The following is a 17,732-nucleotide window of genomic DNA, read 5'->3' on the forward strand; positions in this document are numbered from 1 at the left end:
ACTATACCACCACAACCATCATCATTACTACTACAGTACTATACCACCACTACCACTACCATCATCATTACTACTACAGTACTATACCACCACAACCATCACCATTACTACTACAGTACTATACCACCACCACCATCATCATTACTACTACAGTACTATACCACCACTACCACAACCATCATCATTACTACTACAGTACTATACCACCACTACCACTACCATCATCATTACTACTACAGTACTATACCACCACAACCATCACCATTACTACTACAGTACTATACCACCACCACCATCATCATTACTACTACAGTACTATACCACCACTACCACTACCATCATCATTACTACTACAGTACTACTACCACCACTACCATCGTGAATTATTCAGTGTCTCTCAGGCTATGGCAGGCAAATACATATTTGGCTGCAATAGGAGCCGTTGCTCCTTCACCTATGAGCGTTTGTTGTTTTTCCTCTGGGTTTAATAAGATCAAATGTGGAATAAATGTAGTAATTTTTGTGAATAATGAATCTCTTGGTGAGGATTATATTTCTCCCAGTAAAGGAGAAAGTGTATCTCTGTTTCTACCTGCCCTGTCATTGCAGTGACCACATACACGCTCCTCTTTGGGTAGCCATGTCTTTTTTATGTCTGCCGGTTTCTATTGCCAATCGGTGGTCACTCAGTCTGTACTTGGTAAGGATCTGTCTCTGCTTCGTATCTCTGACAGAGTAGAGATAATCAATTCAGTTTCAATTTAAGGTGGTTTATTGGCATGGTAAACACATGTTTACATCGCCAAAGCAAGTGAAATAGATAATAAACAAAAGTGAAATAAACAATAAAAAATGTACAGTAAACATTACACTCACAAAAGTTCAAAAATAATAAATACATTTCAAATGTCATATTATGTATATATACACAGTGTTGTACCGATGTGTAAATAGTTAAAGTACAAAAAAGGGAAAATAAATAAACATAAATATAGGTTGTATTTACAATGGTGTTTGTTCGTCACTGGTTACCCTTTTCTTGTGGCTACGTTTGTCTCCATATAAATACTCCTCGCTTAGTGGACGAAACAACGCCACCTGCTGGAGGAGACAGATTTTGGGCCAAATTTACCCCTCTTGTTTCGCCTTTTTCCGCTCTGGTCTAGCTGAGATTTTACCTACTGGAGTTCAAATCTCAGCTAGAGTTTGGTTTGCATGTCTGTGTATGTTGGTAGACCTACAAAGGTTGGTGCTATACATTTTTTGTGGTAAACGTTTTTTTGTATTTCTTGCTTTTTATTTCGCAGGTGCACTTGATGCAGTTGTATTGGACCAGCTACTAATCAGTAAGCAAAATCATGAGGTCACTGAAACAAATTAAATACTCGTCATTGACATAATAAAACAATATAAATAGTCACTGACACAGAAAGGAGGAAAGTGGTACCCTAATTTCCTCGTGTACCCCCAAACCATCACATCCCAGTGCTTTACTAGCCAGCTACATTTCTTGAATCTGTCTCCCCCTCCCGTCTCCTCTCCTCGATTATTTTCCACTCAGTTGCTCGCAGTTTAAAATGGCGGCGTTGACTAACGCCGAGTCCCCACCGCCCGTCTTCAACGGTGACACGATGGACCGAGACCCGGAGCGGGAACGGGGACTGGAGGAGCTGGGAGCCTGCCTGGACCCAGCCTGTTCGGTGGGGATCCCGGAATGTCCGCAGGACGAGGAGGTATGGACCGGGGGACGGGGGTAAAGCTGGGCATGGTGAGACGGGGGTACCGAGTGGAGGTTGCTGGATGGGGATCTTTAGGAAACACCGGCTGTAATATGGATCGTGGGGATGCATTGCAGGGGGCGAGATGATGCACTAAAATGGAAATGATTTCCATCACTAACGTGTCCTTCGTCCTCTTTGCATTTACCGTTATTCCCTAAGGTGCATTTTGCGTTAGACTACATTGATCAAGTTATATTTGTGTTATAGTCCGCTGACGGCAATGTTTATTTAAGGCCTGCCTATATTTCATTTGCTTTTCGAGTTTTTTTTTCTCTCCAGCAGGTCTCTCTCTCTCTCTTTCTCTCTCTCTCTGCGGTGGCTGCTGCATCCAGCTCTCTGTTCGCTAGCTGGCACCGGCTGGCCTCAACCATCTACCGCGTACTGTTTGATAATGCCTCGTTTTATATCGATATAGCTAACTGACAAACTTATTTATATTTATAAACCATTCATCAGGGATTTACGGTTTTCTTCAATTCGATGCAGAGAACCCCTTCGTGGGCTGTCGACGGGAGCTGATATGTCGGTGCAAAGATCGGCTTTGTTTTGGTTGATAAAATGTACATTATTTTACAATATAAATCATTGATATGGAGGTTCATGCAGAATTATTAGCGCACGAATTGTAATAATCATACGCTAGCTAGGCCTCTTCCATCATCATGGCTAAAATGATATGCTCCTAGCTAACGTTACATTTATGTAAAGTTAAACCACATTTCTCAACAGCTATTTTCAAAAATATTTTTTGCTTTCAATGCAAGAAGCCTTGTATTGAAGACATTAAAATAAAGAACATCATGCAACAGTCAAAGGGTATTTTGTGAATGACATATCAGGATTATCCAATAGACCATAAAATAAAATGATGCCAACATCACAATTGCATCATATTGTATTTATTAGTCAAATAGAAAAAGCTGTAAGTTGTGCAAAGAGCCAAACCAAAATCCTCATCAATTCCCTGGCAGTTTTACTTTGGGACCTTGACTAACCTGCTGTTGATACTAGTGGTTTCTCTGGTTACAGTAGAACTCATAAACCAATTCACCTGGAATCCAGGTAATTAGATAAATTAGTAGGCCTAATTAGTCAGATTTTTTTAAAGGTATACTGAGGTAGCTCAATTTTCTCTTTCCCAAAAGTGCTTGACTGATGTTATTGTATGCCTTCTCAATAAATACAATATCTTTGTTGAAATTTTGTCTGCGCGGGATATCTGCAAATCTTCAGGATATCTTCCAAGCTGAGTGAATATTGTTGTCCCCCATTCAGCAGTCAATAAAATCAAACAGAATTCAAATAGAATGCACATAATCAAACAGAATTCAAATAGAATGCACATAGAATCAAATAGAATGGACATAGAATCAAACAGAATTCAAATAGAATGCACATAATCAAACAGAATTCAAATAGAATGCACATAGAATCAAATAGAATGCACATAGAATCAAACATATTTCAAATAGAATGCACATAGAATCAAACAGAATTCAAATAGAACAGTTAGTAGTAGCCAAAGTTCTAGAGCCTGTAGTATTTTTTGAAACCTCCAGCTTGGGGCAGGATGTGTCCATGCTCGCAGTTTAAACGTTCATACGTGCATAATCCAGGCGCAAAAATTACTGTCTTACCTCAATTAGCCACAGAATTTGAATTTGAAAGCAGCAGTATTTCTGGAACCGGTGTCCCCCCCCCCCCCCCCCACGTCAGCTAGCCTCCAAGCAATTTGATTTCTAGCCAATGAGCTTCAGCCCCTCGTCATTTGAGTGACAACGAATCAAGATGCGGAGTGGAGAGAGGAATGACAGTGGTGCACATATCTGTTCCGATGTGACGTAGGACGCTATTGGCTAGTGAGCGCTACTTTCAGAACTACTGGCTAAAGAGTACCGGAGAATATCTTTAATGGTCATAGAATCAGAGAATGTCATTGAATTTGAAAAGTACCGGAGAATCTCTTTAATGGTCATAGAATCAGAGAATGTCATTGAATTTGAAAAGTACCGGAGAATCTCTCTTTAATGGTCATAGAATCAGAGAATGTCATTGAATTTGAAAAGTACCGGAGAATCTCTCTTTAATGGTTATAGAATCAGAGAATGTCATTGAATTTGAATTCTATAATTTTTGATCACAAGTCATATTGCAACCAAAACAGTAAAAACATTGTCCAGACTGAGACCAAACAGCATTAAGAGTCCAGAGGTCTCACATCCACCTGCCCCAGATAAGAACATGATGTGCGCACTTGGAGTTATTTTCATGAAACGGTACTCTGCGGTTTCACGTTTCTATCCACAGTTTTTATGCGAGTGGTCATACCGTATTTAACGTGGGAGTTTCTCCCGTTCTTCTCTGCAGATCCTCTCAAGCTCTGTCAGGTTGGATGGGTAGCATCACTGCACAGCTATTTTCAGGTCTCTCCAGAGATGTTTGATCGGGTTCAAGTCCGGACTCTGGCTGGGCCACTCAAGGTCATTTAGAGACTTGTCCCGAAGCCACTCCTGCGTTGTCTTGTCTGTGTGCTTAGGGTCGTTGTCCTGTTGGAAGGTGAACCTTTGCCCCAGTCTGAGCACTCTGGAGCAGGTTTTCATCAAGGATCTCTCTGTACTTTGCTCCGTTCATCTTTCCCTTGATCCTGACTAGTCTCCCAGGCCCTGCCGCTGAAAAACATCCCCACAGCATGATGCTGCCACCACCATGCTTCACCGTAGGGATGGTGCCAGGTTTCCTCCAGACGTGACGCTTGGCATTCAGGCCAAAGAGTTCAATCTTGGTTTCATCAGACCAGAGAATCTTGTTTCTCATAGTCTGAGAGTCCTTCAAGTGCCTGTTTGGCAAACTCCAAGCGGGCTGTCATATGCCTTTTACCGAGGAGTGGCTTCCGTCTGGCCACTCTACCATAAAGGCCTGATTGGTGGAGTGCTGCAGAGATGGTTGTCCTTCTGGAAGGTTCTCCCATCTCCACAGAGGAACGCTGGAGCTCTGTCAGAGTGACCATCGGGTTCTTGGTCACCTCCCTGACCAAGGCCCTTCTCCCCCGATTGCTCAGTTTGGCCGGGCGGCCAGCTCTATGAAGAGTCTTGGTGGTTCCAAACTTCTTCCATTTTAAGAATGATGGAGGGCACTTGGGGACCTTCAATGCTGCAGACATTTTTTGGTTCCCTTCCCCAGATCTGTACCTCGATACAATCCTGTCTCAGAGCTTTACGGACAATTCCTTCGACCTCATGGCTTGGTTTTAGCTCTGACATGCATTGTCAACTGTTGGACCATATATATAGACAGGTGTGTGCCTTTTCAAATCATGTCCAATCAATTGAATTTACCACAGGTGGACTCCAAGTTGTAGAAACTTCTCAAGGATGATCAATGGAAACAGGATGCACCTGAGCTCATTTTCAAGTCTCATAACAAAGAGCCTGAATACTTATGTTAATAAGCTATTTCTGTTTTGTTTTTAATACATTTCTAAAAACCTGTTTTGGCTTTGTCATCATGGGGTATTGTGTGTAGATTGCTGAGTATTTTATTTATTTAAATCGATTTTAGAATAAGGCTGTAACGTAACAAAATGTGGAAAAAGTCAAGGTGTCCTAGTACTTTCCCGAAGTCACTTATATACATATATATAAATTAATTTGTGCTCATAAAGAATGTGTACGGTACTCAAACCATTCAAGATTGATCAGAGTATCAATATGTAGCTTACGATCCTTTTGATCCTTTTCAATGACACCTCTAAAATGCTAGAAAGGATTTGGTTTTTGGCTTTTCAAGACGGCCCTAATGTCCAATCAAGTCATGTTCTGAGTATCTGAGGGCAACGGAGGGCCTTGTCTTCATTCTAGGCCTACTCTCTGGATGTACAGACGCTTCCATGCATTTAACCAGTGACGGGGAAGGTTGGTGTGACTGGTTATTTTAGGATCCATGGCCCACGGTAGAGACACTGGTTTATGAAGCATTTTCTCACATTGAACACGTTTATTAACTGAAGGGCTCTGAAGAGGAATTGGTTTGTTATGGTGGTATTACTATCTATACAAAGACGAGTGTTGCATGCATAGGCATTTTATCCGGTGGTTGTCGTGTGAAAGACATGGCTGAGGTTGGAGAGGAGGCTGACCCCCACTCTCCCAGGGTGGAGAGGAGGCTGACCCCCACTCTCCCAGGGTGGAGAGGAGGCTGACCCCCACTCTCTCCCAGGGCGGAGAGGAGACTGACCCCCACTCTCTCCCAGGGCGGAGAGGAGGCTGACCCCCACTCTCCCAGGGTGGAGAGGAGACTGACCCCCACTCTCTCCCAGGGTGGAGAGGAGGCTGACCCCCACTCTCTCCCAGGGCGGAGAGGAGACTGACCCCCCCCCCCCCCCCCACTCTCTCCCAGGGCGGAGAGGAGACTGACCCCCCCCACTCTCTCCCAGGGCGGAGAGGAGACTGACCCCCCCCCACTCTCTCCCAGGGCGGAGAGGAGACTGACCCCCCCCACTCTCTCCCAGGGAGGAGAGGAGACTGACCCCCGCTCTCTCCCAGGGCAGAGAGGAGACTGACCCCCCCCCCGCTCTCTCCCAGGGCGGAGAGGAGACTGACCCACCCCCCCCGCTCTCTCCCAGGGCGGAGAGGAGACTGACCCCCCCCCCCCCGCTCTCTCCCAGGGCGGAGAGGAGACTGACCCTGGCCATGACCCCACTCTTTTGACAGTCAGTTGTGTAATGATTTGTATTTTAATGTTGACCGTCGGTTGTGTAATGATTTGTATTTTAATGTTGACCGTCAGTTGGGTAATGATTTGTATTTTAATGTTGACCGTCGGTTGTGTAATGATCTGTATTTTAATGTTGACCGTCAGTTGGGTAATGATCTGTATTTTAATGTTGACCGTCAGTTGTGTAATGATCTGTATTTTAATGTTGACCGTCGGTTGTGTAATGATTTGTATTTTAATGTTGACAGTCAGTTGTGTAATGATCTGTATGTTAATGTTGACCGTCGGTTATGAAGCCGGACGCAGTGAAGAGTAACACCAACAGCTTAGTCTTCCTCTACTAGTGTCTAATGGCTGCTTCCAAAACGGCACCCTAGTCCCTTTTTAGCATAGTGCACTACTTTTGACCACGACCCATAGTGCACTACTTTAGACAAGAGCCCTATGTAGGGAATGGGGCTCTGGTCTATAGTAGTGCACTATATAGGGAATAGGGCTCTGGTCTATAGTAGTGCACTATATAGGGCTCTGGTCTAAAGTAGTGCACTATGTAGGGAATAGGGCTCTGGTCTAAAGTAGTGCACTATATAGAGAATAGGGCTCTTGTCTATAGTAGTGTACTATATAGGGAACAGGCCTCTGGTCTATAGTAGTGTACTATATAGGGAATAGGCCTCTGGTCTATAGTAGTGCACTATGAAGGGAATAGGGCTCTGGTCTATAGTAGTGTACTATATAGGGAATAGGGCTCTGGTCTATAGTAGTGCACTATATAGGGAATAGGGCTCCATTTGGAACAGAGACCTGCTAAGCCTCTGCAATGTGTATAGTCACCATCTCAGTCAATGTAATTAGGCTATATAACGGTATGATGTGATGTTTATAATTAAAGTGTGTGAATGTGTGTGTCCTTAGATCTGGAATATCAAACAGATGATCAAGCTGACACAGGAGCACTTAGAGGCACTACTGGACAAGTTTGGAGGAGAATGTAACCCTCCGTCTATATATCTGGAGGTGAGTTACCCTGAGGAGAATGTAACCCTCCGTCTATATATCTGGAGGTGAGTTACCCTGAGGAGAATGTAACCCTCCGTCTATATATCTGGAGGTGAGTTACCCTGAGGAGAATGTAACCCTCCGTCTATATATCTGGAGGTGAGTTACCCTGAGGAGAATGTAACCCCCCGTCTATATATCTGGAGGTGAGTTACCCTGAGGAGAATGTAACCCTCCGTCTATATATCTGGAGGTGAGTTACCCTGAGGAGAATGTAACCCTCCGTCTATATATCTGGAGGTGAGTTACCCTGAGGAGAATGTAACCCTCCGTCTATATATCTGGAGGTGAGTTACCCTGAGGAGAATGTAACCCTCCGTCTATATATCTGGAGGTGAGTTACCCTGAGGAGAATGTAACCCTCCGTCTATATATCTGGAGGTGAGTTACCCTGAGGAGAATGTAACCCTCCGTCTATATATCTGGAGGTGAGTTACCCTGAGGAGAATGTAACCCTCCGTCTATATATCTGGAGGTGAGTTACCCTGAGGAGAATGTAACCCTCCGTCTATATATCTGGAGGTGAGTTACCCTGAGGAGAATGTAACCCTCCGTCTATATATCTGGAGGTGAGTTACCCTGAGGGGAATGTAACCCTCCGTCTATATATCTGGAGGTGAGTTACCCTGAGGAGAATGTAACCCTCCGTCTATATATCTGGAGGTGAGTTACCCTGAGGAGAATGTAACCCTCCGTCTATATATCTGGAGGTGAGTTACCCTGAGGAGAATGTAACCCTCCGTCTATATATCTGGAGGTGAGTTACCCTGAGGAGAATGTAACCCTCCGTCTATATATCTGGAGGTGAGTTACCCTGAGGAGAATGTAACCCTCCGTCTATATATCTGGAGGTGAGTTACCCTGAGGAGAATGTAACCCTCCGTCTATATATCTGGAGGTGAGTTACCCTGAGGGGAATGTAACCCTCCGTCTATATATCTGGAGGTGAGTTACCCTGAGAGGGGAATGTAACCCTCCGTCTATATATCTGGAGGTGAGTTACCCTGAGAGGGGAATGTAACCCTCCGTCTATATATCTGGAGGTGAGTTACCCTGAGGGGAATGTAACCCTCCGTCTATATATCTGGAGGTGAGTTACCCTGAGGAGAATGTAACCCTCCGTCTATATATCTGGAGGTGAGTTACCCTGAGGGGAATGTAACCCTCCGTCTATATATCTGGAGGTGAGTTACCCTGAGGGGAATGTAACCCTCCGTCTATATATCTGGAGGTGAGTTACCCTGAGGAGAATGTAACCCTCCGTCTATATATCTGGAGGTGAGTTACCCTGAGAGGGGAATGTAACCCTCCGTCTATATATCTGGAGGTGAGTTACCCTGAGGAGAATGTAACCCTCCGTCTATATATCTGGAGGTGAGTTACCCTGAGGAGAATGTAACCCTCCGTCTATATATCTGGAGGTGAGTTACCCTGAGGAGAATGTAACCCTCCGTCTATATATCTGGAGGTGAGTTACCCTGAGGAGAATGTAACCCTCCGTCTATATATCTGGAGGTGAGTTACCCTGAGGAGAATGTAACCCTCCGTCTATATATCTGGAGGTGAGTTACCCTGAGGAGAATGTAACCCTCCGTCTATATATCTGGAGGTGAGTTACCCTGAGGAGAATGTAACCCTCCGTCTATATATCTGGAGGTGAGTTACCCTGAGGAGAATGTAACCCTCCGTCTATATATCTGGAGGTGAGTTACCCTGAGGAGAATGTAACCCTCCGTCTATATATCTGGAGGTGAGTTACCCTGAGGAGAATGTAACCCTCCGTCTATATATCTGGAGGTGAGTTACCCTGAGGAGAATGTAACCCTCCGTCTATATATCTGGAGGTGAGTTACCCTGAGGAGAATGTAACCCTCCGTCTATATATCTGGAGGTGAGTTACCCTGAGGAGAATGTAACCCTCCGTCTATATATCTGGAGGTGAGTTACCCTGAGGAGAATGTAACCCTCCGTCTATATATCTGGAGGTGAGTTACCCTGAGGAGAATGTAACCCTCCGTCTATATATCTGGAGGTGAGTTACCCTGAGGAGAATGTAACCCTCCGTCTATATATCTGGAGGTGAGTTACCCTGAGGAGAATGTAACCCTCCGTCTATATATCTGGAGGTGAGTTACCCTGAGGAGAATGTAACCCTCCGTCTATATATCTGGAGGTGAGTTACCCTGAGGAGAATGTAACCCTCCGTCTATATATCTGGAGGTGAGTTACCCTGAGGGGAATGTAACCCTCCGTCTATATATCTGGAGGTGAGTTACCCTGAGGAGAATGTAACCCTCCGTCTATATATCTGGAGGTGAGTTACCCTGAGGAGAATGTAACCCTCCGTCTATATATCTGGAGGTGAGTTACCCTGAGGGGAATGTAACCCTCCGTCTATATATCTGGAGGTGAGTTACCCTGAGGAGAATGTAACCCTCCGTCTATATATCTGGAGGTGAGTTACCCTGAGGAGAATGTAACCCTCCGTCTATATATCTGGAGGTGAGTTACCCTGAGGAGAATGTAACCCCCCGTCTATATATCTGGAGGTGAGTTACCCTGAGGAGAATGTAACCCTCCGTCTATATATCTGGAGGTGAGTTACCCTGAGGGGAATGTAACCCTCCGTCTATATATCTGGAGGTGAGTTACCCTGAGGAGAATGTAACCCTCCGTCTATATATCTGGAGGTGAGTTACCCTGAGGAGAATGTAACCCTCCGTCTATATATCTGGAGGTGAGTTACCCTGAGGAGAATGTAACCCTCCGTCTATATATCTGGAGGTGAGTTACCCTGAGGAGAATGTAACCCTCCGTCTATATATCTGGAGGTGAGTTACCCTGAGGGGAATGTAACCCTCCGTCTATATATCTGGAGGTGAGTTACCCTGAGGGGAATGTAACCCTCCGTCTATATATCTGGAGGTGAGTTACCCTGAGGGGAATGTAACCCTCCGTCTATATATCTGGAGGTGAGTTACCCTGAGGAGAATGTAACCCTCCGTCTATATATCTGGAGGTGAGTTACCCTGAGGAGAATGTAACCCTCCGTCTATATATCTGGAGGTGAGTTACCCTGAGGAGAATGTAACCCTCCGTCTATATATCTGGAGGTGAGTTACCCTGAGGAGAATGTAACCCTCCGTCTATATATCTGGAGGTGAGTTACCCTGAGGAGAATGTAACCCTCCGTCTATATATCTGGAGGTGAGTTACACTGAGGAGAATGTAACCCTCCGTCTATATATCTGGAGGTGAGTTACCCTGAGGAGAATGTAACCCTCCGTCTATATATCTGGAGGTGAGTTACCCTGAGGAGAATGTAACCCTCCGTCTATATATCTGGAGGTGAGTTACCCTGAGGGGAATGTAACCCTCCGTCTATATATCTGGAGGTGAGTTACCCTGAGGAGAATGTAACCCTCCGTCTATATATCTGGAGGTGAGTTACCCTGAGGAGAATGTAACCCTCCGTCTATATATCTGGAGGTGAGTTCCATGGTTTTTCTTTATTTTTTACTATTTTCTACATTGTAGAATAATAGTGAAGAAATCAAAACTATGAAATAACACATATGGAATCATGTAGTAACCAAAAAAGTGTTAAACAAATCCAAATATATTTTATGTTTGAGATTCTTCAAAGTAGCCACCCTTTGCCTTGAAGACAGCTTTGTACACTCTTGGTGTTCTCTCAACCAGCTTCATGAGGTAGTCACCTGGAATGCATTTCAATTAACTTGTGTGCCTTGTTAATTTTTGGAATTTCTTTCCTTAATGTGTTTGAGCCAATCAGTTGTGTTGTGACAAGGTAGGGGTGGTATACAAGTCCATATTATGGCAAGAACAGCTCAAATATTCAAAGAGAAACTACAGTCCATCATTACTTTAAGAAATGAAGGTCAGTCAATCCGGAAAATTTCAAGAACTTTGAAAGTTTCTTCAAGTGCAGTCGCAAAAACCATCAAGCTCCATGATGAAACTGGCTCTCATGAGGACCACCACAGGAAAGGAAGACCCAGAGTTACCTCTGCTGCAGAGGATAAGTTCATTAGAGTTAACTGCACCTCAGATTGCAGCCCAAATAAATGCTTCACAGTGTTCAAGTGACAGACACATCTCAACATCAACTGTTCAGAGGAGACTACGTGAATCAGGCCTTCATGGTCGAATTGCTGCAAAGAAACCATGACTAAAGGACACCAATAATAAGAAGAGACTTGCTTGGGCCAAAGAAACACAAGCAATGGACATTAGACCAGTGGAAATATGTCCTTTGGTCTGATGAGTCCAAATTTGAGCTTTTTGATTCCAACCGCCGTGTCTTTGTGAAACGCAGAGTAGGTGAACGGATGATCTCTGCATGTGTGGTTCCCACTGTGAAGCATGGAGGAGGTGTAATTGTGAAGCATGGAGGAGGTGGTGTGGTGGTGCTTTGTTGGTGCCACTGTCTGTGATTTATTTAGAATTTAAGATACACTTGACCATCATGGCTACCACAGCATTCTGCAGCGATACACCATCCCATCTGGTTTGTGCGTAGTGGGACTATCATTTGTTTTTCAACAGGACAATGATCCCAACACACCTCCAGGCTGTGTAAGGGCTATTTGACCAAGAAGGAGAGTGATGGAGTGCTGCATCAGATGACCTGGCCTCCACAATCACCGACCTCAACCCAATTGAGATGGTTTGGGATGAGTTGGACCGCAGAGTGAAGGAAAAGCAGCCAAAAAAGTGCTCAGCATATGTGGGAACTCCTTCAAGACTGTTGGCAAAGCATTCCAGGTGAAGCTGGTTGAGAGAAATCGAAGAGTGTGCAAAGCTGTCATCATGGCAAAGTGTGGCTACTTTGAAGAATCTAAAATATATTTTGATTTTGTTTTAACACTTTTTTTTGGTTACTACATGATTCCATATGTGTTATTTCATAGTTTTGATGTCTTCACTATTATTCTACAATGTAGAAAATAGTCAGAAAAAAAAAAGAAAAAAACCCTGGAATGAGTAGGTGTGTCCAAACTTTTGACTGGTTATGTATGTATGGATGTTTTAAATAATGTGTGTATTGTCTCTGTAGGCCTATGAGGAGTACACCAGTAAACTGGATGCTCTACAGCAGAGGGAGCAGCAGCTCCTGGAGGCTATGGGAAACGGGACAGACTTCTACTCCTCCTCTCCTACGCCCCCCTCCCTCCTGGATGGTGGTTTGAGCTGTTCTGGGGGCACTCAGTTCCTTCTCCCCTCCGCCCCCAACACCCTGGCTGTCCTTCAGACCCCTACAGACGGACGGGCCAATCCCCGCTCCCCTCAGAAACCCATCGTCAGGGTGTTCCTGCCCAACAAACAGCGGACCGTGGTGAGTAACGGGGTGGTTATAATGCATATACCACTTGGCGTAGGCTATGGGAGGGTTTAGGGTGGCTATGGGAGGGTTTAGGGTGGCTATGGGAGGGTTTAGGGTGGCTATGGGAGGGTTTAGGGTGGCTATGGGAGGGGTTAGGGTGGCTGTGGGAGGGGTTAGGGTGGCTGTGGGAGGGGTTAGGGGTTAGGGTGGCTGTGGGAGGGGTTAGGGTTTAGGGTGGCTGTGGGAGGGGTTAGGGTTTAGGGTGGCTGTGGGAGGGGTTAGGGTGGCTGTGGGAGGGGTTAGGGTGGCTGTGGGAGGGGTTAGGGTGGCTGTGGGAGGGGTTAGGGTGGCTGCGTTAGGGTGGCTATGGGAGGGGTTAGGGTGGCTATGGGAGGGGTTAGGGTGGCTGTGGGAGGGGTTAGGGTGGCTGTGTTAGGGTGGGTTAGGGTGGCTATGGGAGGGGTTAGGGTTTAGGGTGGCTATGGGAGAGGGTTAGGGTTTATGGTGGCTATGGTTAGGGAGAGTTGGCCTGTCCTGTATTGATGATATTAGACAATAGTTAGGGTGAGATGGCCTGTCCTGTATTGATGCTATTAGACAATAGTTAGGGAGAGATGGCCTGTCCTGTATTGATGATATTAGACAATAGTTAGGGAGAGATGTCCTGGGCCTCTGCTGTGCAGGTGGCAGCATACTCTCTACCGCTGTAATTGTTTCACTCTTCATTGTGTTGATGCATTTCTTCATCGTATGGAACGTCAGTTTAAAAACCACAGTCTTTTGCCATAATTCCTCCCCGGTGTTGTAATTATACATTTAGTTTCCTGTTCTGTTTTTTACTGGAAGGTCAAGTCTTCATTAGTGTTATGCTACACAATGGGGGTTTAGCTTAAAGGACAGATGACTCAGCTACAGGACTTAGGGTTGCGATGCTAGGCTATTAGCTACAGGACTTAGGGTTGTGATGCTAGGCTATTAGCTACAGGACTTAGGGTTGTGATGCTAGGCTATTAGCTACAGGACTTAGGGTTGTGATGCTAGGCTATTAGCTACAGGACTTATGGTTGCGATGCTAGGCTATTAGCTACAGGACTTAGGGTTGCGATGCTAGGCTATTAGCTACAGGACTTAGGGTTGTGATGCTAGGCTATTAGCTACAGGACTTAGGGTTGTGATGCTAGGCTATTAGCTACAGGACTTAGGGTTGTGATGCTAGGCTATTAGCTACAGGACTTATGGTTGCGATGCTAGGCTATTAGCTACAGGACTTAGGGTTGCGATGCTAGGCTATTAGCTACAGGACTTAGGGTTGTGATGCTAGGCTATTAGCTACAGGACTTAGGGTTGTGATGCTAGGCTATTAGCTACAGGACTTAGGGTTGTGATGCTAGGCTATTAGCTATAGGACTTAGGGTTGCGATGCTATTTGCTCATTGACAGTAATAAGCATAGCTCTGTTGACATCAGTGTGATTGGGAGCCCAGTCTGTGTCTTGGTAGAAGTACGCTTGGTTCTCTACTGTAGTGCTGTGGCCTACTCCTCTATCGCCATTCACACTTCAACATGACATTGAACTAATGCAGAGTAGTGTTGTCACTGTATCAGAATGTTGTATTTGAACGGTAAAACTTTATAGATGTTTTAAAAACTGGGTAAATCAAGATGTCGACCGGGTCTTGTTCACAGTACAGGTGAATGCATATTATTCAATAGGAGTGTGACATGTATTGAGTTATTCAGCTTGTTTATAGCTGATTTCATATACAGCTAACCAACAAACCCTTCTGTTTAGGACCAGTGGTATCTTCCGTTTAGGACCAGTGGTATCTTCCGTTTAGGACCAGTGGTGTCTTCTGTTTAGGACCAGTGGTGTCTTCCGTTTAGGACCAGTGGTATCTTCCGTTTAGGACCAGTGGTATCTTCTGTTTAGGACCAGTGGTATCTTCCGTTTAGGACCAGTGGTATCTTCCGTTTAGGACCAGTGGTATCTTCCGTTTAGGACCAATGGTATCTTCCGTTTAGGACCAGTGGTATCTTCCGTTCAGGACCAGTGGTATCTTCCGTTCAGGACCAGTGGTATCTTCTGTTCAGGACCAGTGGTATCTTCCGTTTAGGACCAGTGGTATCTTCCGTTTAGGACCAGTGGTATCTTCCGTTCAGGACCAGTGGTATCTTCCGTTTAGGACCAGTGGTATCTTCTGTTCAGGACCAGTGGTATCTTCCGTTTTAGGACCGGTGGTGTCTTCCGTTTAGGACCGGTGGTATCTTCCGTTTAGGACCAGTGGTGTCTTCCGTTTAGGACCAGTGGTATCTTCCGTTTAGGACCGGTGGTGTCTTCTGTTCAGGACCAGTGGTGTGTTCTTGCATTGTAAAGTGTTCCAGCCTCTCTGGATGGTTTCAACATCTCTACACCATCGGAAATATACTTTCCACCTTCAGAAATGAGCCGAATCACATCGCACGGAGCGTAGACATCAGTTCAACGTCTAGTTTGGATTTACTTCTTGTTGAGTTGTATATTTTAAGTCTTTTTAATTTAAAAGTTAGGTGGGGGGGGGGGAAAGAAGATATTTCTTGGACAACTTTTTACAAATCCAATCAGTTTTCCATGTTCAGTCAACATCATCACATTAGATTTTAGATTACATTAGATTACATTAGATTAAATCACATTAGACATCACCTCATATTTCGGGGGGTTGAAATAACGTGGAAACAATGTTGATTCAACCAGTTTTTGCCGTTGCGGGATATTGGTCAAATGATTTGAACATATTGGACCATGCATATAGCCTATGTACAGTTGAAGTTTACATACACTTAGGTTGGAGTCATTAAAACTAGTTTTTCAACCACCACACATTTCTTGTTAACAAACAATAGTTTTGGCAAGTCGATTAGGGCATCACAAGTAATTTTTCCAACAATTGTTCACAGACAGATTATTTTACTTATAATTCACTGTATCACAATTCCAGTGGGTCAGAAGTTTACATACACTAAGTTGACTGTGCCTTTTAAACAGCTTGTAAAATTCCAGAAAATTATGTTATGGCTTTAGAAGCTTCTGATAGGCTAATTAACATAATTTGAGTCAAATGGAGGTGTACCTGTGGATGTATTTCAAGGCCTACCTTCAAACTCTTGCTTGACATCATGGGAAAATAAAAATAAATCAGCCAAGACCTCCACAAGTCTGATTCATCCTTGGGAGCAATTGCCAAACGCCTGAAGGTACCACGTTCATCTGTACAAACAATAGTACGCAAGTATAAACACCATGGGACCACGGAACTGTCATACCGCTCAGGAAGGAGACGAGGCAGGAAAATTATGTGGATATATTGAAGCAACATCTCAAGACATCAGTCAGGAAGTTAAAGCTTGTCGCAAATGGGTCTTCCAGATGGACAATGTCCCCAAGCATACTTCCAAAGTTGTGGCAAAATGGCTTAAGGACAAAGTCAAGGTATTGGAGTGGCCATCACAAAGCCCTGACCTCAATCCTATAGAACATTTGTAGGCAGAACTGAAAAAGCGTGTGCGAGCAAGGAGGCCTACAAACCTGACTCCATTACACCAGCTCTGTCAGGAAGAATTGGCCAAAATTCACCCAACTTATTGTGGGAAGCTTGTGAAAGGCTACCCAACACTTTTTGACCCCAAGTTAAACAATTTAAAGGCAATGCTACCAAATACTAATTGAGTGTATGTGAACGTCTGACCCACTGGGAATGTGATGAAGGAAATAAAAGCTGAAATAAATAATTCTCTCTACTACTATTCTGACATTTCACATTCTTAAAATAAAGTCCTGATCCTAACTGACCTAAGACAGGGAATTTTTACTCGGATTAAATGTCAGGAATTGTGAGAAACTGAGTTTAAAATATAGTTGGTTAAAGTGTATGTAAACTTCTGACTTCAACTGTATGTGGTCTATACCTGCTGTTCAGTCCCTGGAACTAACTGTATGGTTCCTCTCTGTCTGTCCCAGGTCCCAGCCCGCTGTGGCATGACAGTCAGAGACTCTCTGAAGAAGGCTTTAATGATGAGGGGACTAATCCCTGAGTGCTGTGCTGTCTACAGGATACAGGACGGGTAAGACACACACACACATACACACACACACACACACACACACACACACACACACACACACACACACACACACACACACACACACACACGTATACCTTGGCCAAATGATAAAATGTATTTTATATTCCACATTCTGTCAATTGATGCTCCTGTACAACTCTGTAATCGTTTCAGCACAGTGGAGACCAGTTATAGGTCATTGTACAGTACACACAGTAAGGGGTCAATGTACAGTCACACTGTAAGGGGTCAATGTACAGGTACACACTGTAAGGGGTCAATGTACAGGTACACACTGTAAGGGGTCAATGTACAGTCACACTAAGGGGTCAATGTACAGGTACACACTATAAGGGGTCAATGTACAGGTACACACTGTAAGGGGTCAATGTACAGGTACACACTGTAAGGGGTCAATGTACAGGTACACACTGTAAGGGGTCAATGTACAGTACACACTGTAAGGGGTCAATGTACAGTACACACTGTAAGGGGTCAATGTACAGTCACACTGTAAGGGGTCAATGTACAGTCACACTGTAAGGGGTCAATGTACAGGTACACTGTAAGGGGTCAATGTACAGGTACACTGTAAGAGGTCAATGTACAGTACACACTGTTAGAGGTCACTGTACAGTCACACTGTTAGAGGTCTTGCACAATTACGTTTATTTTATTGTACTTTGTTGAACGAGGTAAATCATTGAGAACACATTCTCTCTTACAACATC

At 44.5% G+C, this 17,732-nt stretch overlaps 1 protein-coding gene across 6 annotated transcripts in view; it reads left to right on the forward strand.

Annotated features, from left to right (window-relative positions):
• Positions 1-1,535: 1,535 nt before the first annotated feature.
• The window catches only part of LOC129842814 (serine/threonine-protein kinase B-raf-like), a 55,510-nt gene continuing 39,313 nt past the window's right edge, over positions 1,536-17,732 (forward strand). For 5 of the 6 annotated variants that reach the window (XM_055911468.1, XM_055911470.1, XM_055911472.1 and 2 more), the window contains exons 1-4: positions 1,536-1,733; positions 7,410-7,511; positions 12,634-12,912; positions 16,898-17,001. In XM_055911468.1, the coding sequence (XP_055767443.1) occupies positions 1,578-1,733; positions 7,410-7,511; positions 12,634-12,912; positions 16,898-17,001 (641 nt within the window). In that variant the 5' untranslated portion in view covers positions 1,536-1,577. The remainder of the gene's footprint in view (positions 1,734-7,409; positions 7,512-12,633; positions 12,913-16,897; positions 17,002-17,732) is intronic. The other variant, XM_055911469.1, reaches the window with a different exon arrangement.

The sequence above is a fragment of the Salvelinus fontinalis genome, unplaced genomic scaffold (genome assembly GCF_029448725.1).
Source record: "Salvelinus fontinalis isolate EN_2023a unplaced genomic scaffold, ASM2944872v1 scaffold_0066, whole genome shotgun sequence".
In the NCBI taxonomy this organism is placed as follows: Eukaryota; Metazoa; Chordata; class Actinopteri; order Salmoniformes; family Salmonidae; genus Salvelinus; species Salvelinus fontinalis.